This window comes from Erithacus rubecula, assembly GCF_903797595.1.
Source record: "Erithacus rubecula genome assembly, chromosome: 19".
NCBI lineage: Eukaryota > Metazoa > Chordata > Aves > Passeriformes > Muscicapidae > Erithacus > Erithacus rubecula.
The window spans coordinates 1,534,809-1,557,537 of NC_136671.1; the positions used below are offsets into that span (position 1 = coordinate 1,534,809).

General features: G+C 53.4%; 1 protein-coding gene across 4 annotated transcripts; it reads right to left on the minus strand.

Moving 5' to 3' along the window:
* Positions 1 to 201: 201 nt before the first annotated feature.
* Positions 202 to 21,047, minus strand: EWSR1 (EWS RNA binding protein 1). Of its 4 annotated transcripts, none has more exons than XM_079322803.1 (18): positions 20,943 to 21,047; positions 18,040 to 18,076; positions 17,738 to 17,789; positions 17,221 to 17,274; positions 15,855 to 15,978; positions 10,629 to 10,815; positions 8,359 to 8,526; positions 7,518 to 7,732; positions 6,791 to 6,971; positions 4,071 to 4,105; positions 3,367 to 3,399; positions 2,657 to 2,775; positions 2,243 to 2,372; positions 2,037 to 2,159; positions 1,785 to 1,962; positions 1,439 to 1,536; positions 775 to 1,048; positions 202 to 562 (listed from the first exon to the last, which is right to left on the minus strand). In XM_079322803.1, the coding sequence occupies exons 1-18, from the start codon at positions 21,007 to 21,009 to the stop codon at positions 523 to 525; spliced, it is 2,115 nt and encodes a 704-aa protein (XP_079178929.1). In that variant the 5' UTR covers positions 21,010 to 21,047; the 3' UTR covers positions 202 to 522. The 4 variants fall into 4 exon arrangements, with proteins under 4 accessions (XP_079178929.1, XP_079178928.1, XP_079178931.1 ...); XM_079322802.1 differs by having other exon boundaries at positions 4,071 to 4,108; XM_079322805.1 differs by lacking the exon at positions 17,221 to 17,274.
* Positions 21,048 to 22,729: the final 1,682 nt, after the last annotated feature.

Genomic DNA, 22,729 nt, shown 5'->3' on the forward strand with positions numbered 1-22,729 from the left:
GTCCGGCTCCCCGCTGCCATTGATGTGCCTCCTGCCCCCGCCCTCCCTTTCCCGGAACTCTCACCCACCCGCTGGGGAAACTGAGGCACAGCGGGATGCACGGGCGGCTCCGTCCCACCCTGCGTCCATCCTACCCCGGCCCGGGCCCGGGCCCGCGCCCCCCCGGCCCCCAGGGATGCTCTCAAGAAAGACCAGCAATGGTGCGGTTACAAACAGCGGGAATTTTATTTAAAAAAACAACCGTCACAACCGTTCACAGCGTTACAGGCGGGGTGGAGGGGCGGGGGCGCGTTAAACAACCGGTTTTATTTTGAGGGAAGGGTGGGGAAGAAAGAATTCAGCACGCTACCGTTGAACTTGGTTTTAATGTTTCTCCACAAACGGTGAAAAATACTAAAGTACAGACAAGGAGGACTCATAATGTTGTGGCCAACATTATAAATATGGAATTATAAATTTAAAACATTTTTTTCTGGTTTAAAAAATAAATCTGGTAGTAAATGCGGCTCTGGGGGGGCGGCGTTAGTAGGGCCGGTCTCGGCGATCCTGGCGGTGTTCGCCCCTGTGGGCCGGGGAGGACACGAGTCAGTCGTGGGGTCCAGGAGCCGCCCCGGGCCGGGGAGGATCCTTAACCCCCCACTCCTTTACCCACCCCACCCACTCCCCCATTCAGCGCCTTGCCCCTCCGCCCCCCACCCTTTCCCCATCACGGTGTCCCCCTCCCCACTGTCCCCTTGTTCCCTCCCATCACTCTGTCCCGCCCTCCATCCATACTTGTCCATCTTTCCCGGCCCTCCGCGCCGTCCTCTGCCTCCTCCTCCCATCTGCTCCATCAGGGGTCCTGGGGGTCCCCCGGGGCCGCCGCCTCCTCCTCCTCTCCGGCCGCCTCCTCCGTAGCCGCCTCTGTCCATGCCCCGGCCGCCCCGGAATCCACCTCGGTCTCCGCCGCGGCCGCCTCGGAACATCCCGCCGGGCCCCCCTCGGTCCATCAGGCCCCCGCCGCGCCCGCCCCGCATCCCCCCGGGGCCGCCTCGCCCGCGGTCACCGCCTGGGGAGGGGAGAGAGACCCTGCGAGTGACCCAAGGAGCACATCCCGCCCCGGTGCTGCCCATCCCTCCATCCCAGCACATCCCGCCCCGGTGCTGCCCATCCCTCCATCCCAGCACATCCCACTCTGGCAGAGTAGCAGCAGCAGCAGGGCTGGGAGCTGCTGGGTTCATATTAAGGTTGAAGCAGTGCCCTGGGGAGTCCGGGTGCTGCTGACAGCCCCCAAACCCAGGAAGCACAGGAGAAATGGTGATCCCAGTATCCATGTTGTGGCTCAAGGGGGGATGAAGGCCCGGCAGCTCTTGGAGCTAGCCCAGCCATTCCCCAAGGAGGCCGAGGCCAGGCCTGGGGTGTCCTGTTGGGAAGTGGGGCTGTGACCCCCCAAACGTACCTGGAGGAGGGAAGGGGGGTGGGAGGAACCCCTCGGGTTTGGGTGCCTTGCACTGGTTGCACTCAGTTCTCCAGGCAAAGTTCTGGTTTCCACAGCCCCTGGGTACAAATTCCAGTTAGGGAGTGGGACAGCATTCCAGCAGGGGTGACATTGGCAAACAGGAGCACGTGGAGAGGGGACACACGGGCGGGACACAAGGGCAGGAGTGGGGCACAGCTCCCAGTGGGGTGGGTGCCTGGCTGCCCGCTCCCCACAGCCCCCAGCAGTGACCCCACCTCTCCCCGGTACCAGCTGGGAGCTGCCCCCCGGGCACCCCTGGGGTGACACCAGGGCACAAGGTACTCACGGGTTGGGGCACTGCCAGTCCCCGGCGCGGTGCTGGACGCTCCCTCCGGACGGGTTTCCCCGGGATCCCCGCGGGCCCCGCGAGGAGAAGCCGCCCCTGTCTCCGCCTCTTCCCCCCATCCTGCCCATGGGGCCGCTGGGCCCACTGGGGCCCCCCGGGCCACCGGGTCCCCCCGGACCTGCGGGAAGGAGCCGGTCAGTGCAGGGAGCCACAGGAAGGGCGGGGGGCAGCTCGGGAGGGGCTGCACGGTACCTCCACGGAGGGGAGGGGGCATTCCCCGCTGCTCCCGAGGGGGCATCCCGCCCCTCAGGCTGTTCATCGGGCCCTTCTTCCGTGCCAGGGTCACCTTCAGCTTGCTGCCCTGGAAATCCTTCCCTGGGAGGGACACAACGGCAAGAGCATCAGTGAATCATGGCCCTGTTTTTGGAATTCCACCCCAGACGTCCCCCAGCACTCACCATCAAACCATTCCACGGCTGTTTTGGCAGTGGACGGGTCATCGTAGGACACGGTGGCATCGCCCTTGGGCTTGCCCGTTTCCTTGTCGATGTAGAGGTTTATCATGGGCTGCCCCGTCCTCTTGTTCATCTAAGGGACAGTGGAAGGTCACCCCAGTCCTGTGTCCCCACAGCCCAGCGGGGTTTTACTCTGTTGTGCCTTCCAGGAACTCCAGGAGAGAACAAAGGGGCCCCAGACCAATCATGGATGACAGCAACAGGCCAGACACCCCAAAGACAAAGGGACAGGCCCAAAACAGCACTACCAGGCCTCTCTCAGACCCTGGACATGATGGGCCAGAAAGATGTGAGCAATGGGCAGGGAGGAGGAGGTGGGTGACCCTTTTCAGTGGGGCATCACTGGTGTCCCCTCACCTTGACAACACCACACTGTTTGAAGAAATCTGCCAGATCCTCCAGGGTCACATTATCATTGAGTCCCTGCACATAGACTGCAGTGCTGTCTGAGTCCTCCTCTGGGTCCATAGGGGGGCCTAGGAGACAATTGCCGGGTCAGTGCAGGCAGAGGAAGGGCAGGGATACCCCAGGGCCGGGCTCTTTCCATCCCATCATCCCCGCCACAGCTGCAGCTTCGCTCTGGGAGTGACAGGAAACCCCGGGCCCAAGGGAGGTGACTGTCCCCCCTCCCTTCCATCCCAGTGCCAGGGCCTGACAGAGCTCACGCCCACCCACGTGGGAAGAACCCTCAGGTTATTTCAGGACATATCCCAGAGGAAGGATGAGGAAGACCTTGGTGCCCCCAGGGCCCCCACACAAGGACATCCACCCCCCTTTTCCGATGCTGGAAGGCTGACGGAGAACTTCCAGATATGCCTCTGTGACAGGAAGGGACAAGGCTCTGGAAAAGCTCCAGAGCAGCCCCCAGTCCCCCTAATTCCTGCAGAGAAGAGGGAGCATCTCCCAACCACGTGTGGTTTTCCAGCTGTTTGGGAATGAAGAAATGATGGGAACAGCAGATGGGAACTGCAAGCGGTGCTGGGGTGACACTGCTGTGGCCACAGCCCTTGGGACCAGGACACAAACGTCTGTTCCACAACCTCAGCAGGGAGTTTGGTGGCAATTACCTAAATCCAGGTCGGGTCCTTCCTCCATGTGTCCTGCCAGGCGGGAGAGAAGCACAGGGAAGGGTGTTAGTGGGGGCCCTGCGGGCTGGAGAACCGACACACACAACACTAGCTACAACCTGCGCCGCACAAGCAGCGCCACTGCACCTTACTGGGCCATCAGGTGGCTCTTTTAGCACTTCTTCCAACCAAAAACCACTATTACACTGGTTTTAAGCATTTTCTTCCAACCAATAACCACTATTACACTGATTTTTTTAGCAGCTTTCAAACCGTTAACCACTATTACACTGATTTTTTTTTTTTAGCAGGTTTCAAACCACTATTAACGCTGATTTTTTAAAAGGTTTTACCAAGCCAATCAGTTTTTAAGTTCATTAATAAAAGTTACTTAATATATCTATATATATATTAAAAAAAAAAAAGAAAATATTTATTACATCCAAAGCATTTCTTTTCCCCAAAATTACAGGAGTGGTTGTTCAACTCTTCCACTGTGTCCACATACCCCTGGGCATCGCCGGCAGTACCCATTACAGTCTGGTTCCATATTGTCATTTTTACAGTCTGGTTGCACATTGTCATTTTTTTAAACCACTTAAACGAATAAAAAAATTACACTTCGTGCTAAAAAAAAAAAACTGACTGCATTTTTTTTTTTTTTTTTTTTTTAACACTATCCATTGTAATGCTCAAAAACTTACCACCAGGCTTATTGAAGCCACCTCGCTCTCCAGCGCTGCTGGGGGGATAAACGAAGAAATGAAGGCCTTTCCCTTTACAAAGCCAGCACCGCTCTGAGCCTCTGCGGCTCACAGGGGAGAAGGGCACTGGCTAAACATCTCCAAACATCTCTCTGTCTCTCTCTCATCTCGGCACTAGGCCTTTCTTCAGGGCAGCTTGCTCAAATTTTCTTTACATATAAAGCAACCTTGGTGTGGTTTGAGGCACCGCTTTGCTGTCGGTGCCCTGGCGTTACTCGGGTATCATCAGTGCAATACTTGGCTGAGAAATGGGGGTTGTTTGTAATCAAAGTGGGGGTTTTTTTGTTGTTGTTTGCTGTTGTTGAAGAGCAATTTGGGGGTGTTTCGGTGGTCAGCTCCCTCCCCTCGGTGTGTCCACCAAGGTGCACCCTCAGCCTGTGGCAGAGCGGGCCCGCGGGTCCCTGACATTTAACAGTGTAAAAGGAGACAAACCACACGCGAGACCTACAACACAAAGTTCAGCTGACATCACCCCTAAAACCCTCAGAATAAAGCCATACATTCAGGTCACTGCTGAATTTAACAACTCTCTGGAGGGAGAACTTACAGAGTACAGCGGGGGCTCCAAGGCCAGGGGTGCAGCTTTGTGGACACACTCACTTTTGGGCACGTGCCAATGCAAACAGGGCCACAGCTTTCACCAGAAGCTGTGGTTGAAGCATTCACAGCTAAAACTGCTTTGGAGCGTGGTGGTGAAGTAGGAAAATACCACCTTGAGAAAGGATTTGGGCTGCTTCTTGCTCTTTTTTTTGGGTGAGCCAGCAAGCTGTTTGGAAGGAGCCGAGTGGAGGAGGGAGAGCACCGTGAATTTTTCTAGCAAGTATTGCACCTCTAATACTGGGAAAAAAAAAAGTCAATACAGAATTTCGAGCTGTTGCATGCAGCTTTGCCTCCTCTCGTTAAAGTACACACCATTTACGTAATGTCTCTCTTTTTAAACATAAGATTTTTACACTTTTTTTTTTTTTTCTTTAACGTTACACAATTCTAAAGTAGTAGTATACCCTCCTCTGGTTTTATTACCAAACAACAAGTATGCAGTTACCAAAGTTACAGAAGGATTCCGTTTATACAATCAATACATTGGGTTAAAAATATTCTATGTATTTTTTTCCTCTCCATATGGACACCGTGTCTAGTCCCACTTTTCATTATGCTGCCGGCTGAGTACTGAGTACGGGTACTTTTTAAGTATTGAGGTGTTTACAAGGCTCTCACTTTGTAACCTGTAGCATATAAATGCGACAAAGCATGTTAAAAAGTTTTCCATTTTCATAAAAATATCAAATCATCGAGGCAATGAAAAAGGGCACGTTAATAACATCGAGCTCCTTACCTGCTGGAGACACTGAAATCCATCACCACAGCATGCTAAGGTGGGCCGAGTTCCCCTACCTGCCCTGGGTGTCCCCTGAAGCCACCTGTTCTATGGACATCACAAACTCTACGTCCATAAGGCAGGGGGGGGACCCTTTGTAAGGGTCTGGCCAGGTGGGAAATCGCTTGGGAAGCAAATTTGAGCTGGGATTAAGGTGTGAGATCAGAGACAGGTGACAAATCTTTGGCAATGAGAAGCTCGGAAGGGGCTAGAAATTTGAAGATGTGATGATAGACATTTCAGATGTCTACATCTACTTTCATTGTTAAGAGATCAATACAGCAGGGCTGAAATCTTTATGCAGATCCCTGGAACTCTGTTTCACCCGAGCCAATTCCAAGCTGGATGTGTTCCCACACAAAACCAGCCTCTTCCATTCTTTCCTGGATTTCTCTGATAAAGATTTCATGCCACGTCAATGGGCTGCAATAGAGCTATGCAGAATGGGGCCATCCACTGCCAAACTGGGGTGTCACTGGGCTGTGCCACATGGGAGGAGTGGCCTCTGGAGGGCAGCTGCCATCACAGCCACCCTGCCAGCACCAGGGCAGGCACAGCATGGCCTGTGCCATACCTGGGGACACTCTGCATAGCTCTGAGCAACGGGGTGAGGGGATGGAACACACACAAAGCTGTGAATTCTCTCTCGGAGGAGCCTTTGGGATTAGTTCTCCTCCCTCGCCTCAGAACCATCAGAACCATCTCCATGGATGGGGACACACCTGAAGGCACAGGTGGCACCAAACCAGCTTGTGCCATCAGGTGAAATGGCCAAACTGATTCAGAGCACCTGAATGCTCCGAGGGGGAGCAGGCCTGGGAGCCAAAGCACTTCCTCCTCTCTGCTCTCGGGCTCCTTCGTGTGCTCCAAGTGCTCTGGGCACCCCAAGCTCGCAGGAGGCTGACACAGGGCTCCTGCCCTGCCCAAATCCCTGCTCCTGAGGCCCAGGGAGCATCCCCTGGAGCTGCTGGAAGGTTTGTGTGTGCTCCACCCAGAGTTAAACCCAACAGAGGATTCCACCTCTGGGCGACCACGAAGGGAGCTGAAAGTGCCAGGGCCAGCATTACCCCAAATCTCCCCCTCCCTGGGTGCCCAACCAGCTGCAGGACAAACCAACCATCCTGCTCCTATTTCCCTTTAGGATAATATTTCCATGGATACACAGAGATTGTCCTCCATGGAAACACAGCTGGGAACGCCAACCTTTCAGTCCCTTCTTTTGCCTTTCAAATCCTATGTGTAAACCAGCATTAGAGAAAAAGGAGAAAAGCTTTGCTCTTACCCCATTCCACCGCGTCCTCCTCCCCGCCCACCTCTGCTCATGCCTCCTCGCTCATATCCCCCGCGTCCCCTGCCCCGGCTCTCGGGGCCGCTCAGGCTCCGGCTCTCCCCGGGCCCGGAGAAGCCTCCGGATTCCTGCCCGTACATGTTCATGCTGCTGGGATGCTCCTGGCGGAACGAGCCTGGGGAAGGGTGGCAAGGGGTTAGGGACAGGCAGCAGCTGCTTGCCCTGTCCTCAGCTCCAGCCATGGCTGCCACTGCGGTTGTTTAGTCTGGGGGAATTGCTCTGGGAGCACTGATGGCAGCTGTTCCCTCAGCCATGTCCCCAAGGGTCATGTCCATGTGGCCTTGGCATCCCTGCAGGGATGGGGACTCCAGACCCTCCTGACCCTCCCCTGGCACAGATTGAGGCCATTTCCTCTTGTCCCATCTCTTATTCTCTAGCAGCAGAGCCAAACCCCTGTGGCTGCCCCCTCCTATCAGGGAGTTGCACAGAGACAGAAAAAGTCCCCACTGAGCCCCCTTTTCTCCAGGCTGAGCCCTCTCAACTCCTCCCCAAAAACACTCTGTGCCTTTGTGTTCCCACCCTTCACCTGAGGGGATCATCCCAACCCACCAGTGCCTCCAGAGATGACATTTTTCATCAAAAATGCCAAACCCAAGCCCTAAAACCCTCTCTCCCTTCAACCCAAACTAAGGCCAGGGCTCCTTCCCAGGGTCCCACTCACTCTGCTGGCCGTAGCTGCTGCTCTGCTGGCTGTACTGGCTGGGGGCCTGGCTGTAGGATCCAGTGGGAGGTGGGTAACTGGTGGGAGGTGGCTGCTGTCCATAGCTGCTTTGCTGGCCATAACTGGTCTGCTGGCCATAGGAGCTCTGCTGCCCGTAGCTGCTCTGCTGGGAGTAAGTGCTCTGATCGTAACTGCTTGGCTGTGTGGAGGAATAGCTGGAAGAGAGAAGCATTGGGAAAGGTGGGATGATGAGGCAATTCTCTGGCAGTGTGCATGGAGTGGCTCATGCTGGAAGGCAATGCAATTAGAAGCTGTGTTTAGTGCTGTAAATCACTTTAAAAGCTGAAGTCATCCTGTGGAGGCCAGTCTGGAGGGCTGTGAAAACAAAAACCATGTGGCTAATCCCAGTTTATTCACACCTCTAGGAAAAGGTACAAGTGCCAGGGCAAAACTCAGTGTTAATGGATAAAAGAAGTTCCCCTCATGGAGCTGAGGCTTTGAGAATTTCCAAGTGTACATTTTAGAAGCCACATTAAAGACACCTGAGGGGAGAAGGGAGCTCCTGGCCAAGATGAATGTGGAAGGAAGCAGCAAAAGGTCACTCTAGGAAATTCTTAAAATTCTCAAGTCTTAAAATTAAAAATAAAATAGAGTAGAAAATGTCTTAAACCCACTCTTCATCATTTTCCTTCTCAGGTGTGCACATGCAGAGACACTTGTACACTCAGCCACAGCCTCCCCACCCCTACCACAATAACCACAGCTCTCCTCCCAGGCCCCCAAAGCTCCTGTTCCATCAATCCCCCAGGACAGGCCCCTGAGGAGCAGTGCCCAGCATTACCTGGTGGGAGGGTAGGAGGGAGGAGCAGTGACAGGCTGCATGGGGTAGCTGGCAGGCACCTGGGGGTAGCTGTAGTTGCTCTGCCCATAGCCCAGGCTGGGCTGGCTGTAGCCTGTCGTGCTGGACTGGGGCTGGCTGGTCTCTGCTGGTTTGCTGCCATCCTGGGGTCTGGGGAGAAATATGAACAATATTGGTGTCCAACTCCACAGCTGGCAGCAGCAAGGGGCTCAGATCACCCCAGGACTGATGGTCATGGTGGGTTTTTTTGGGGTAGAATTAAAGCTGGCCTTGATTGGTGACAGTCACTCTGGCAGCAGCCAATAAATATGTAATAAACACAATTTTAGCACTCGCTGCCTGGGTATCTGCACACTCCAGGAAAGGCCCAGGCAGTGCCCTGAACACCACAGCTCCTGTTCACCCCAAAGCCATGGGGCTCAGACTTTGGCTGTGGGGCTGAGTGGAGCAGCAAGGAGCCAGCAAGGCTGGCCTTGAGAGGCCTGGGAAAGCAGCCAGCAAGGCAGGCAGAGAAATGCCCTATTGTTTGCTTCAGAATCCAGCTCAGGCAGGTATTGCCTCATGTATGTTATCTCAATTATCTCATGAAAGAGAAAGGATGCTGGGCTTGGACTGGGTGACCTTTAAAGGTCCCCTCCAACCCAAAACACTCTGTGATTTTGTGTTTAGAATTAACTCTAAAGGCCTGAAAACTGAGAACCCTTTGCATGTGATTCACACATCCCCTTCTGTTTGTCCCAAAGTTTAAAAGCCATGTGGATGTGGCACCTGGGGACAGGGCTAGTGGTGGCCTCAATGATCTCAGAGGGCTCTTCCAACTCAAAGGATTCTCTGAGTCTTTAATTTCTATGTGTTTCTCAGAGTGGAGCAAAAAGAGTGAAGCTGCTTTTGCTGCAGAAGCTGGGAAAAATGATTCACAACATCAGGATTCATCCTGCAAATTTACATTCCTTTAAAGTGTAACCTGTCAGAGCTGTGCCAGGCTCTGCTTTTCCTTCCCACAGTGTTTTGCTACAGACACCAGGTAAAGCAATAAATCAGCTTTCACTCACTTCTAAACAAGTTTCCATTATGTATTCTAAATTTTTCATATCCTCTGAGCAAACAATTTGATTCAATAGATGACAGGCAGCGCCCAGAGGGGTGAGATTTAGAGGAAATGTTTTGCAGCCTGTGCATCCACCCAGCATCCTGCCTGACCCCGTGACTGGGGAGCAGACAGGACTCACACGCTGCTGTGCCCTGAGAGCTGAGAGGCTGATTTGGCTCCCTGTCCTGCAGGAACAGCACTGACTCACCCTGCTGCAGCACAGCCTCCCACAGCCAGGCAGGGCAGAGGGGGCACTGCAACAGGCAGGGAGGAGGGGCTGCCACAGCCTGGAAACGGGGGGCTGGGGACAAAGAGGAGGAGGAGATGGAGGAGGAACTAGAGATGGAGAAGGAGGAACAAGAGGAGGAGGAGGAGAAGAAGAGAAGAAAGGAGTAATGGGAGACAAGAGAAGGAAGAGGAGGAGTAGGAGGAACAAGAGAAAGGGGAGGAGAAAGAAAAAAAGGATGAGAAGGAAGAGAAGGATGAGGAGGGGTGGAAGAGAAGGAGGAGGAAGAAGAGATGAAGAAGGAGGAAAAGACAGGAGAAGGAGAAGAACGAAAAGGAGGAGGAGGAAGAAGGAAAAGGAAGAAGACAAGGAGGATGATGATGATGAGGAGGAAGAAAAAAGAAGGAGGAGGAAGAGGAGAGGGTGGAGGAGAAGGATGAGATGAAGGAGGAGGAAGAAGAGAAGGAAGAGGAAGAAAAAGAGATGAAGGAGGATGATGCAGAGGGGGTGGAGAAGAAGGATGAGGAGGAGGAAAAAGAGACAAAAGGAGGAGGAAGAAGAAATGGAGAAGGAGGAAGAGAGAGGAGAAGGAAAAGGGGGAGAAGAAAGAAGGAAAATGAAGGTATAAAGGAGAAGGATGAGGAGAAGAAGAAAGAAAAAGAGGAAGATGAGACAGAAAGAGGAAGAGAGAGAAGAAGGAAAAAGGAAATGAAGAGGAGAAAGGAGTAATGAGAGACAGAGAAGGATGAGGAGGAATAGGAAGAACAAGAGGAGGAAGAAAAAAAGGAGAATGAGGGGGTGGAGGAGAAGGAGGAGGAAGAAGAAGAGAAGGAAAAGGAGGAGGAAGAAGAGGCAGAGCAGCAGGAGGAAGAGCCAGAGGAGAAGATGGGAAAGGAGCAGAAGGCAGAGCAGGAAGAGGAGCGGGAGGGGCGGTACCTGGCGGGCGCGGCCGGCGCCGGCTGTGCCCCGTAGGCGGGGTAGGCGGGCTGGGTGCCGTAGGCGGCCGGGGCCGCGTACGAGCTCTGGCTGCTGGTCACCGTGGCCGTGCTGCTGTCGTAGGCGGCCGTGCCGTAGCCCTGCACGGGCTGGCTGTAGGCAGGGGGCGCGGTCGGGGCGCTGTAACCTGCAACACAGCTCAGCTCAGCCAGCGGCTCTGCGGGGACCACACCAGGCCAGCAGCGGCTGGGCTGGATGGGCGCAGGGTCATCTCTGCATCCCCTCCCATGAGACACCTTCCAGCAGGTCAGGCTGCTCCGAGCCTTGCCCGGCACTTCCAGGGATCCAGGGGCAGCCACAGGTTCTTTGTGTCCCATCTGTCCCATGAAGCCATTCCCCCTCACCCTCTCCAGCTTTCCCAAGCTCTGGCCCTGGTGGTGCTCCTGGCACTCAACACAAAGACACAGTTTTACCACCACAAAACCATCTCAGACAACACAAAAATCATCAATTACCCCACCCTGCCCCTTTGCCTTCCTCACAGAACACTCTCACCTTGGGAAGCCTCACCCTCCAGCCCCTCAGCATCCTAAAATCCCATTCCCAGGAGCTTTCTGGAAGCTGGACCAGCACCCAGGATTGTTTACAGCAACCAGAGCTCAGGCAGGGCAAGCTGAGACATGGAGCATCTCAACAAAAGCAGGGTAACAAATCCCCCTGAGCTCCAAAGTAAAAGAAACCCAACTGATATAGCAAGTACAGTCCCACCCTTTTAGCTTTTCTGAAAAATAAAAGCAAAAAACCTGGCCTGGGAAGTCTTTCAGAGACACTTCTGAAGCCTTATTTTAAATCAGTAAAGCTGGAAACAAAAGAAAAGCACTTTCCATTTGCTTTCACATGAGCAAAAGGTCAAAAGAGACACATCAGGCAGCTCCTGATGTTTTATGCACCTTCCCCTTTTTCTCAGAATTTCAGTGTGGTTTAGGGGAAAAGCTGAGAGCTCACAGAGTTCTTTTTCAACAGTTTTAAAATATCCAGGACCCCAAAACAGCTCCTGTATAATTCAGTGGCATTTGCCTTGTCACAAAGGTGAACTGGCATTAACACACACTGGTTTCTTGCTCCTAACAACCTTTCTAGCAAGTTTTCAAATTAAGAATATGAGACCTAGATGAAAAAAACAGCAATAAAAATGTTGTTAAAAAAAAAAAAAGGGCAAAAGAGCAGCTCTCATGGCTGGGATCAGTGAAGGCAACAGCTTCTCCATCATTTCTGGTTCTTAATAAACATGGGAGGCTTGTGACACACTTTTCCTTTAGGCAAATTGAGCTGCAGCATTTTATTCTAATTCCCTCATTTGCAAAGCAAACAGCACTTCCAGCAGAACACTGTGTGCCCCCACAGGCACTGCCACAGCTCCTGCTGCTGCCACCACTCCAGGGCCCTTCCCAGTGGGCAGGAAAAGGGAATGGCAGCAGGGCAGGAAGCCTGCACAGCAAATTCATTAAAATGACCCCCAAAAATTCATTAAAAACACCCCCAATGTTCAGTTTTCTAGTGACTCTCAGGATGAAGTCACAAGTCCAGCCTGGACTCTGCCTACTCCTCCCTCTTCCTATCCCTGGCCCCCCAACCCATCCCCATCCCAAGGCTGCCAACCTGGGAATGAAACTGGAAATACTTGCAAGAATCAACAGAAAATCAGTTTTTATGGTCATTATTGCTGTCTGCTATTCTCTGAAAAGTGTTGCTGAGAAGGGTGAAGGACATGATGCCCAATGGGAGGATTTTTTAAAGCCTTGGACAAATTTGAGCAGCCCAAACACTTAAATATGAGGCCAGACAGCAATTCCACAGGGAGCACCAATCCCAGGAGTTAAATAAACCCTTATTTTGACTGGCCCAAGCCTGACCACACACTAAAAAAGGCAAAGTACAGGCTGCAGCCACAGCCCTGCCCTGGGCTGCTCCCCTTGGATTTGGAGCCCCATTTGCACCTCCCACAGCTGGACCCCCCATCCCAGTGCTCATACAGGGAGCAAAAAGCTTTGCTGGCTCTGCACAGGCAGGATAAAAGGGAGGAGGAAAAAAAATTATAAAGAGATGTTGAAATTTAAAGCTTCAGCTCTAGATGGAGCATTTCCCTTGTGAAAGAGTGTGCTCAGCAGGAAGGGTTTGTCCCAAAGGAAAGGCAGTGATTTCCCATCCCACTGGTCTAAATCACAAATCAAGCCCACATCAGACACTCTGGGAACCCTCAAGAGCTGTTGTTTTGAGGGTGGCATTTCTCTCTCAGCCAGGAAAAGTTGAAAGCAGAAAAGCTGGTGAAAGAAAAAGGTAAGAGAAGGAATAATAACCTGCTTTAAGTGCCTAAATTCCCCCAGAAGGCTCCAAACAAACCCCTCACTGAAGCCCAGGAATTCTCCAGGTGCTGGAGAAGCTTGCAGGATTTGATCATCAGAGGATACCAACTGGAGAAAGCTGGATTCAGAGATTTCTTCTTTCCAGAGAGATTTATTCAGGAGGAGAGCTGACTCCTGCTTGGCTTGTGTATATCCCAGCAGTGAGGGGCTGGAGAGGGGATGCAGAGCTGCCCCTCTGCTTTGGGATATGCTGTGAATGTGTTCATTAATTCCAAATCCAGCAGAAATGTCAATATCCATACCCCAAATTTCCCAGGTAAAGGGAAGCAGGAGCTGGCTGGTTTCAGAGAGCAATTCCCACTTCCAAGAGAGCCACACCTGGACACAGAAATGCTCTTTATTTACTCCTGTAATTCCTGCTAACACCCTGCAGTGATTAATGAACCACAGGTCTGAGGGTGCCCAGTGAACCCTAACCTGAAGCAGTTGCTCCCAAATCCTTTTTTCTCTGGGACAAAGTGACTGGGTGCCTCCAAGACAGCCCAGGGAGTAAAGGAAGGTGGTAATTCTTCCCTGGGGTGTCCTGGAGGCAGGGCAAGGTAGGAAAACAGAATGCTGGGAAGGAAAAATCCATCCCTGCCATTCCCATCCACACAGACCTTGGATTTCCTTGACCTCAACAACACCTTACTAAACCCCAGGCTGTTGAGGCAAAAAAAAAGAAAATAATTTTGCTTGAAGGAACTGCAGTACAAAAAGGTGATTCTTAGGAAAACAGGACTGGGATTCAACTGTAAGAACTGCATGTCTCTCAGGGCATGACAATGTCTGGCCCAGGGGTTTATTGAGCGTGAAAGGCAGGGAGGAGGAGGAGAGAAAGGGGCTGCAGTCTCCTTTCCACAGCTCTGGCTGCTCAAGGAGAGGCAGGTGGAGGAAGGATAAATCCAACCTGGCTCCATGCCCAGAGCTGCCACAGCCCTGCTCCAGGGGCTGATAGGATCTTTTGCTTGACCACTTTCTAAGTTGGTGCTTTTTTTATGGATGAAAAGAAAATGAAGCTTTTTTTTTTTTTTTTTTGCCTAAAAAAAAAAAAAAAAAAAGTGCAGCTGTGTAGAAAAAAAAAAAGCCTGATATTATTATTATTATTCCTCCAGCAAATCTCCTCTTAAGGGAGAAGGAAACACATAAACAGAGCAGTTTCCTGTGACCCCTGCAGGACTGGAGTCCACAGGAGTCACAGGGACATAAATATTTCTAAGAAAGGAATTTTGGAAGTTCACAAATCCTTTTTTGCTGCCAACTTTTGTCTAGGTAGTCTTCAATGAAAGGAAAAAGTCCTGTAGATAACCCCCAGTGACACTGGCAAATGGAAATGGATCTCATGAGCAGGAATTTTCCTGATCCACGTAAAGTTGGTAAATATTTTCATTTTGGTTAATATTTTCTCTCCAGCTCTTCCCCTGAAAAATTCCTCCATAGCCAGATATCCCAGGGTCCTGGTATTCCCTTGCTTTGGGAAGTGTTTAATTCCTAACTACAAAATGTTTATAATGTCTCTCCCAGGAATCTGCAGGACACGGCACCCAAGGAATCACTGGGAGGAAAATCTGATTTCTAAACTTCCTGAATATTCAGCCCAAACATACATTAAATAAACATGAATACACATGAATTAAACATTGTCTCAACAGTTTCAAACATTAAGACACTCGTCTGGAGGAAATTCCAGCTCCAAGAACATGTTGGGAGAGTTTATGGAGCATTAATGACAAAGTATCTGTTCTGGAAATCCAAAACCACCACGGGGCATGCAAAGGTGGAGGGCAGGATGTGTTTACCCTTTAGTAAATGAGGGCACAGTGGGGTTAGAGTCACCTAAAAGTTCTTTTAGGATGGTCAGGATTTTATCCATGCAGATGGCACCTGGGAGAGTTTGGCAAAGAGCACTGCAGCCTTGCAAATCCCTGCTGTCACTGCCTGTGGGAGCTCTGACACTTGAGGGTTTTGGCAGTAAAACCAAGTGACACCTCAAGGGTTCCTACCTAAAGGGGACCTCAAGTTCTGACAGGATGAGAAGGAATTTTCCATGCAAGAATGAGCAGGAGAGTCCAACCTGGACTGGTCCCTTCCCTTGTGTAGGAAGCACAAGAGAAGAAGATCAGGATCAGAACAGACACACATCACTGCCAGTGACAGGACTGGCAGGGAAGGGAAGGGCTCAGGAGCAGCTTGTTCCCTTTGCTCTGAGCACAGCACATCCTGCTTGGCCCCACAGCACCCAAACCCTGCCCTGAAAACTCACCAGTGCATTATTCCTGGTTATACATGGCTGCCACTGCCCTGGCAGTGTCCAAGGCCAGGCTGGACGGGTCTTGGAGCAGCCTGGGACAGTGGGAGGTGTCCCTGCCCAGGGGAGGAATGGGGTGAGCTTAAAAGTCTCTCCCAGCCAAAACCATTCCATGAAGGACCTGGAGCTGCTGGAGCCAGTCTATAGGAGGCCATGGAGGGCTGGAGCCCCTCTGCTCTGGAGCCAGGCTGGGAGAAGAAAAGGATCCAGGGAGAGCTCAGAGCCCCTGTCAGGGCCTAAAGGGACTCCAGAGCTGGAGAGGGACTGGGTGCAAGGGATGGAGGGACAGGACACAGGGAATGGCTCCCACTGCCAGAGGGGATATTGGGAAGGAATTGTTCCCTGGGAGGGTGCTCACACGCATTCCCCAGAGCTGTGGCTGCCCCTGGATCCCAGTTTGCCCAGGATTTACAGCAGTGAAAGGTATTCCTGCCCACACCAGGGGCTGGCTAGGTGATGTGCATCTTCCCCAGCCCCAGCAGAGCTGCAGGCTGAGCCCAGCAGGGTGTCCCTCACCTGTGGGGGGCTGCCCGTAGGAGGTGGCGTAGGCCGTCTGCCCGTAGGTGGCCGTGGTCTGCGGCTGCGTGTAGCTGACGTCGCTGGGCTGCCCGTAGCTCCCGTAGCTCTGCTGCCCGTAGGTCTGCTCCAAAAGGACACACATTCACTCCATCAGCACTAGTGACCCCCAGCAACTGCAGCTGCTGAGCACTCCCAAAGCCAAGGCTGCTGGGAAAGTTTAGGTGGAGCGGGAAATTCCGGGTCAGCTCTGCAAGGAGGTTATGGAGTGGGTTTTTTTCCCTGCCAAGACTGAAGGAACAGGCTCTTGACATTGGCACCACACAGCTCTGCTCTGTGGAAAGCAAACAGGAAAGCTGCCAGCTCCTCACAGCTACCACCAGCACTCACAGGCACCATCCCAGGGTTAACCTGGAATATGGGAATGGGAGCGCTCCCAGGGAGGAATTGCATGAAGGAAAGTCACTTCAGTGTCAAACTGCTCTGGTGTTGGCTAAAACCAACCTGTGGAAGGTTTCAATCCAATTATTTGGAGTATCCTTCATGCCCATCAGCCATAAATTTGAAAAATGGGAGTTGGTGCAGGCATGGAAGGATGGGATCCATGGGCACACTCCAAGGATCCCAGTGGTGCTGCTCCCATTCCTGTGCCTATGTGTTCAGTGAGGGACCAGCTCTCACCTCACCCATTCCCTGATTTGTTTCCAAATCCAGCTTGAAAATCACTGAGGAAAGGAGAGGAGCAGCTGTGCCCTGCGTGTCACCAGCTGCCCAAGCCATGCCCTACCAGCTCATGCTCCAGGCACCAGCAAGCTTCCAGCAGCTCCTGGCTCAGGACAAAACTCTGGATACAGCTCAAGGAGTGACATGGAGACAGCTTTAACATCCAGAATCATCAAAGAATTCAGATTTCTGGACAGCCTGGACTTTTTGGGATATTCAGCCTTCCTGAACTCAGGGCACAGGTCTGAACCAGGAGCAGGAAAGCCTTGACCATGTGAACACATCCCTGCCCCTGGAAGTTCCTTCCACCAAGGGGCAGGGAATGCTGCAAACTTACCATGGACACATGCCTACAGCTGAGTTTAGCTGGTTAGGTGTTTAATTAGCTGGTTAGGTGTTTAATTAGCTGGTTAGGTGTTTAATTAGCTGGTTTTAGTTGCTGAGGCCTCCTGTTCCTATCCTTGTCATCCTGCTCCCACCTTTCACCTCTCCCTACAACTGGGAGTAGCTCTCCCAGTTGTCTCCAGACACTTTTATTTTAAGTAAGTCACCATCACCTTCCATTCAGCCCACACTGAGCCTGTCTTCCTTCTCTTGGGAAGGAAAATTAAGCCTACAGCACTTTTTGAGGACAGGAATTTACCTTTGGAAACATACTTGGAGTTTGCAGACAAATGTGGTTGTAGTAACTTGGATTCTAAAGGTTAAAAATAAGCATTAAGTTAATCTCTTATTTTCATCATTACTTTGCAGTCCAGCCAACTGAGAGTATGAACAGTTACAGCAATAAAAACTGATTCCCTCCTCCTCCTTTGTCCAATTCTGCCATCTCCCAAAGGCCAATTCCCCACTTTTTTCCCCAGTTTTTTTTCTCTCCTACACCTCTGATTACAACACCCACCAACGTAGCTGTGTCAAACATACACACACAATTTGGCTTTTCTGGGATCAGGATTGAATAAATTAGCAAAAAAAAAAAAAAAAAAAAAAGGGATTCTTGAGGTTATTTCCATTTTTAAAAAGCACTTTGGGCTGGGGGGGGGGAGGAGAAGCTCCAAGACAATTTTTAACCAGGGATTAAAAAACCTCTGTGTGTTTTCCTGGAAATGGAGCAATTCCTGGTGATTGAGCAGGAATTCCACCCCCTCCCCACGTTTTACCTGGGTGGTCTGTGCATATCCTTGGGCTGGCTGAGGTGCATAGGCGCTGTAGCTGTGGAATGAATGTAAAGATATTTATAATCTTGCCCCAAATCTGCATCACCAGACAATTTTTCAAGCAGCCCACTGGTGAAATTCTATGAGAATTCTGAAGGTGAATTGAATATGAGCTGAAATTCTAGGGGAATACAAAGCTGCAGGAAAACCCTCAGGATTTCCAAACATACCTGAGTTAAGCCCAAACCCTAATTATGATTTACTTTCATTACATCTTTTTAAAACAGGGAGGATAAGCTACTTACCCCTGCTGAGCTGCAGCTTGGCTATAGGTACTGTAGTCTAAAAGAAAAGGAGAAGAAAAAGAATAAAAACATTGATAAAGGCTTAACAAAATTAAAGAATCCAAGAGCACAGCAGCTGGAATTTCCTCCTGCAGCTTGCTATAAACCACTGGAATTCCAGTTTCCCAAGGGTGGAAGGTAAATGCACATTTTCAGTCCTTTTTTTTTGAGGGGAACAAAATCTCTCTTCCCTTCATTGTTCCTGCTGTTTGCAGCAGCCACTTTGATCTCAAATGACCCTGCTTCAATTTAACTGCCACCTTGGATGGATCCCAGGGGGCTGGCAGGGGGGGGATTTGGGTTGGAACAAAGGAAAAACAGGGATTTGTGCCTTACAAACCCCCAGCCTGCTTTGAAAGGGCTGGGCTGGAAGGTTTCACCACCTTCACTCTCTCCCTTTCAAGGACACAAATCGATGGCTGGAAAGCCTCTTGTCCCCTGGAAGTGATTCCCTCCCCAAATCCTCAATCCACAGCAGCACACTGACTGGGAGGAGAACCAAAATCCTGAAAATCCAAGCAGCAAAGTCTGTGCTGAACTGATTTGCTGGCAGAGATGGAAAATGAATCCACATGGCAATTAGGAGGCTAAATTTGAAACGACTGCAGCTCCCAGTTCCCTCACAGCTCCAGCTCCCATCCCAAGGTCTGGAGCAGGGATGAATTCATCATTCCCAGCAGAGAATCCCAGCTCTCCCAGGACCACAGAAGTCCTGAGAGTAGGAATGAGTCCAGAATTCCCTGGTTGAGGCCACAGCACATGAACCAGAGGAGATGGATCAGTGGAGCTGTTCCCAGACATCCCTGTGTGGGAAGAGATCCCAGTGCTCCCATCACCATCACACCTTGGTCAGAAATCCAAGCTTATCCCAGAATCATGGAATATCCTGAGGTGGAAGAGACCCACATGGATCAAGCTCAACTCCTGCACTGGAGAATTTGAGGAGCCAGCTTTAGTACCATTATCCCACTATTCCCAAGGTGATGGGGCCCCAGGAATCCCTTGGAAAACATCCACTACACCTCCTGTTCCTCAGCCTGTGCTTCCATCCCTACCATCCCTTCCTTCCCACCCTCCAGGTGCACTCCCAGCTTCTCCTCCCACTCCCTGTGCAGGAGCAGAGCCCCTGGATCTGAGCTGGAGGCAGGAACAGCCCTGCCACGATCCCAGCAGGAATTCCTGGAGTTATTCACTCCTCTGACCTTGCACAGAACACCTCACACAGAAAGAAGACACCTGGAGTTCTCCAAAGGCTTCCCCACTCCTGGGACACAAGGCACAAGTTGTTAAACTCCTCTGGCATCATTCCCACTTCCCTCTCAGGTTGGCACATGAAATATTGGAACATTTTCCTTGTTCAGTTCAGGGCTCTGTTTTGTTTTTTATAAATTCACTTATACCTGGTTCTGCTAAATCCTGAGTGTTAATTCATGCCTGGTCCCCCTCATGCAGCTTCCCTTTCCTACCACCTCCTCATCCCACTCCACTTTTTTCCCTGCTCACCCTCCAGCCACCAAAACCTCATTTAATTCTCCATTTTCAGCCTTTTGGCCTCTAGCTCCACACAGGGGCATCAATTAACCCCTCTCCTCACAGCCCTCCCCCAGTCCCACCTCCCCAGTCCCAACATTTCTCCCCTTTGTAGGATTTAATTCCAGGTGTGGAATTTGCAGTTTGCCTGTGGTGATGCCTCTCTTTTAATTTGCTGGGATTTAGAGGAACATAGAACATTAATAAAAAATAATATTATGGTTCATTTAGTTAAACCCATCTCCTGGCTTTTATTTCCAGGGGGAAATTAATCTTCATCCTTTTATTTCACAAAGCTCAGGAGCACACCAGAGGCTGAAAATAGCAGCTCCCAGGAGGAACAATTCCATGAATTAAGGGAAAACACAGCTGTGGTTTTAACCCCCATTTTGACAATTCTGTTGGCAGATGTTCCTTTAGTGACTTTTCTTTTCCAAGCTCTCAAAGGTGCTCTTGGTGATATTCCCTTACACTCCATTGCCTGGGACATTTTCCTTTCTGGAAAAAAAGGAAAATCCTCCTTCTTTAAGGAGAGTCAGATCTTGGGCTGCTGGACTTTGAAGTACTTTAAAGGTGATGCTGCCACAGCTGGGGAGTCTCAGCTTCCAACTATTTGTATCAAGCTGGAGCCCACGTGGAAAAACACTTCATTCAGATAAATCTGGTGCCATGGAAATGATGGAACACTTAAAAAAGCTGGGAAAGAAGGATCCAGGGAGAGCTTAGAGCCCCTTCCAGTGCCTTACAGTGCTCCAGGAGAGGCACAAGGGCTGGAGGGTCAGGACCCAGGGAATGGCTTCCCATTGCCAGGGGGGCAGGGCTGGGTGGGATATTGAAGGAATTGCTGGCAGTGAGGCGCTGCAAAGGATATCCCCGAGGATGCTGCATCCCTGGCAGTGCCCAAGGCCAGGGCTGCAATCCCCCTGCGCTAGTGAAGGTGTCCCTGGGATGAGCTTACGGTCCTTCCCACCCGAAGCATTCGCGACCCGCATTCGCACCCCCGGCCGCCCTGCGGAGCTGCGGCCGGGCCGAGAGGGAGCCCCTGCTCGGTGCTTCGCTCCGGGGAGCGCGGAGCTGCGAGAGTGCGGCGGGGCCGCAGCTGAAGCGCAGACACTGAGGGGAAACACGCGCGGGCCGCGGCGAGGCCCCGGCGGGCGGCACACGGGCGGGGACGGGCCCTGCGCTGCACGGCCCGACCCCAGCAGCCCCCGGGCGCGGCGCTACGGGCCGGCGGCTCCGCCCCGCCGCCGCTCTGGTCACCCCGCGGCGGGGGTGGCGGCGCTGCCGGGGGTCCCGTCCCGTCCCGTCTCGCACCCCGCCCCGGCCCCGCTCACCCGTCGACGCCATTTTCTCGCCTTCCTCCTCCGCGCTGCCCGCCCGGCCCCGCCCCGCGCCGCGCATGCGCCGCCGGGCCGCGCCGCGCGCACCACCCCGCGGCCGGGGGGGGGCCGCCGGGAGAACGCGCTGGGGGGGCTCGGCCCGCCCCGCTCCGCCGCTCGCCCGTCGGTTTGGCCGCCCGCGGAGAACCGGGACGGTCCCGCGGGCAGCGGCCGCCGCTGCGGAGCGCGTTTGTGCCGCCTCACTGCGCGCTTCCCCCCCCGCCGGGCGGTGGGGTGGTACGGCCCGCGGCCGTTAGGGACCGTCGCGCAAGAGGCGCTCGGGCCGCGAGGCGGAGCGGGCGGCGCGGCGGGGGCGTGACGTCATGAGCGGCGTGGTGATGTCACTGCGGCGTAACGGGCGGTGCCGGGGCGCTGTGGCGTCACGCACCGTGCCCGGCTGCACGTGGCCGCCCGATGGCGGCTCCTGGGACATGAGGTCACTAGCTAGCAAGTGACGCTACGGGCTGTACGTGACGTCAGCAGGTGTCACAGGCCACGTGTAAGAAGCGTGGCCGCGGGTCCTGTGCTGTGCCACGTAGTGAGCATGGCGGAGTGACCGTGCGACGTTGCTGTGTGACGTCATCCGCTGCAGTATGGCGCGTGCCATGAGGGCACAGGAGGGGGCCAGGGACAGCGTGTCCTGCCTGGAGTAGGGGTGGCGTGACATGGGGAGGGGCGGGTGACACGGCATGGACTGGTGTCACACCGTGGGTATATGTCCCCATGGCACAGCCGTGTGTCCCCTGGGTGTCCCTAAATGTCACCCATCGCATCCCATCCCATTATCCCACCCCATCCCATCCCCCACGGTCCCAGCTGACACCACAGCACGCAGGTTGGGGACATTTAATGACCTCGCGGGTCACAAAGCAGCGAAGCGCGGGGCGCAGCGGGTCCCCACCCGGCGGGTCCCCTCCTCCAGCCCCCCCAATCCCCTCCCCCCAGCCCGGGGTGCCCGGTGGGGATGGGATGAAGCCAGAATCCATCCCCTCGGAGCTGCCACCCTTGGAGGGGGGACACCAGTGGGGTTGGGGACACCAGTGGGGTTGGGGACACCCCTCTGCCCTCCTGGGGGCTCAAGCAGCGGCGATGGGGGCGAAGCGGGGGCGGGCGATGCCGTGCCACCAGTAGCACCGAGAGCGGGGACAGGGGCTGACCCCGTCCTGCTCCCCAGGGTGGCACGGCGGGGGGTGGCCCCGTGGGACTCCCCGGCTTGTCAACGGCTCGGGGCGGGCCCGGCGGGGCGGGGTGACGATGCGATAGGGGGATGGCCACTGCACGCTTGTCACGGGCCACCCCGGGGTCGCCGTGTTGGTGGCACCGCTGGCCCGAGCCGGGCTCCTGGCTCTGCGGGAAGAGGAAAGGGATGTCAGGGGGTGGGATACCATCCCCCCACCTCCAAAAATCCCCAAATCGGCGCCGGGGGCTGTGGGTGTTCTGCCCCACAGAAATGGGGGTCGTGGCCTCCCTGTGGCTCTTGGGGAGGGGACAGCCACCCGGGGACCCCCCCAGCTGGCACCCCTGCCTGGCACCCCCGGTTGGAACCCTGTGGAAAAGCACAGCTGAATGGGAGGGGGAGGGGGATGAGGGTGGGGGGCACCCATTGTGCCCTGCTGGGCATCCTGGCACCAGGGGATCCCTTAGGACAACGGGAGCTCTGGGAGCTGCTTCAGTCTCCTGAGAGCCTGGGGGGGCTTTGTGAGTGTCCCTTGGCTTGAGAGGGTCTCCATGGTCTCCCTTCT

Bases quoted from the DNA above. Each gene is read 5' to 3' on its own strand.
- EWSR1 (XM_079322802.1), bottom strand. From the start codon at position 21,009: ATGCGCGGCGCGGGGCGGGGCCGGGCGGGCAGCGCGGAGGAGGAAGGC. The intron at 15,979-17,220 runs GTAAATTCCTGT...CTTTTGGAGCAG, and splicing joins CTCCAAGTATGTTTCCAAAG to ACCTACGGGCAGCAGAGCTA. The intron at 6,972-7,517 runs GTGAGTGGGACC...ACCCTTCCCCAG, and splicing joins CAGCAGCTACGGCCAGCAGA to GCTCGTTCCGCCAGGAGCAT.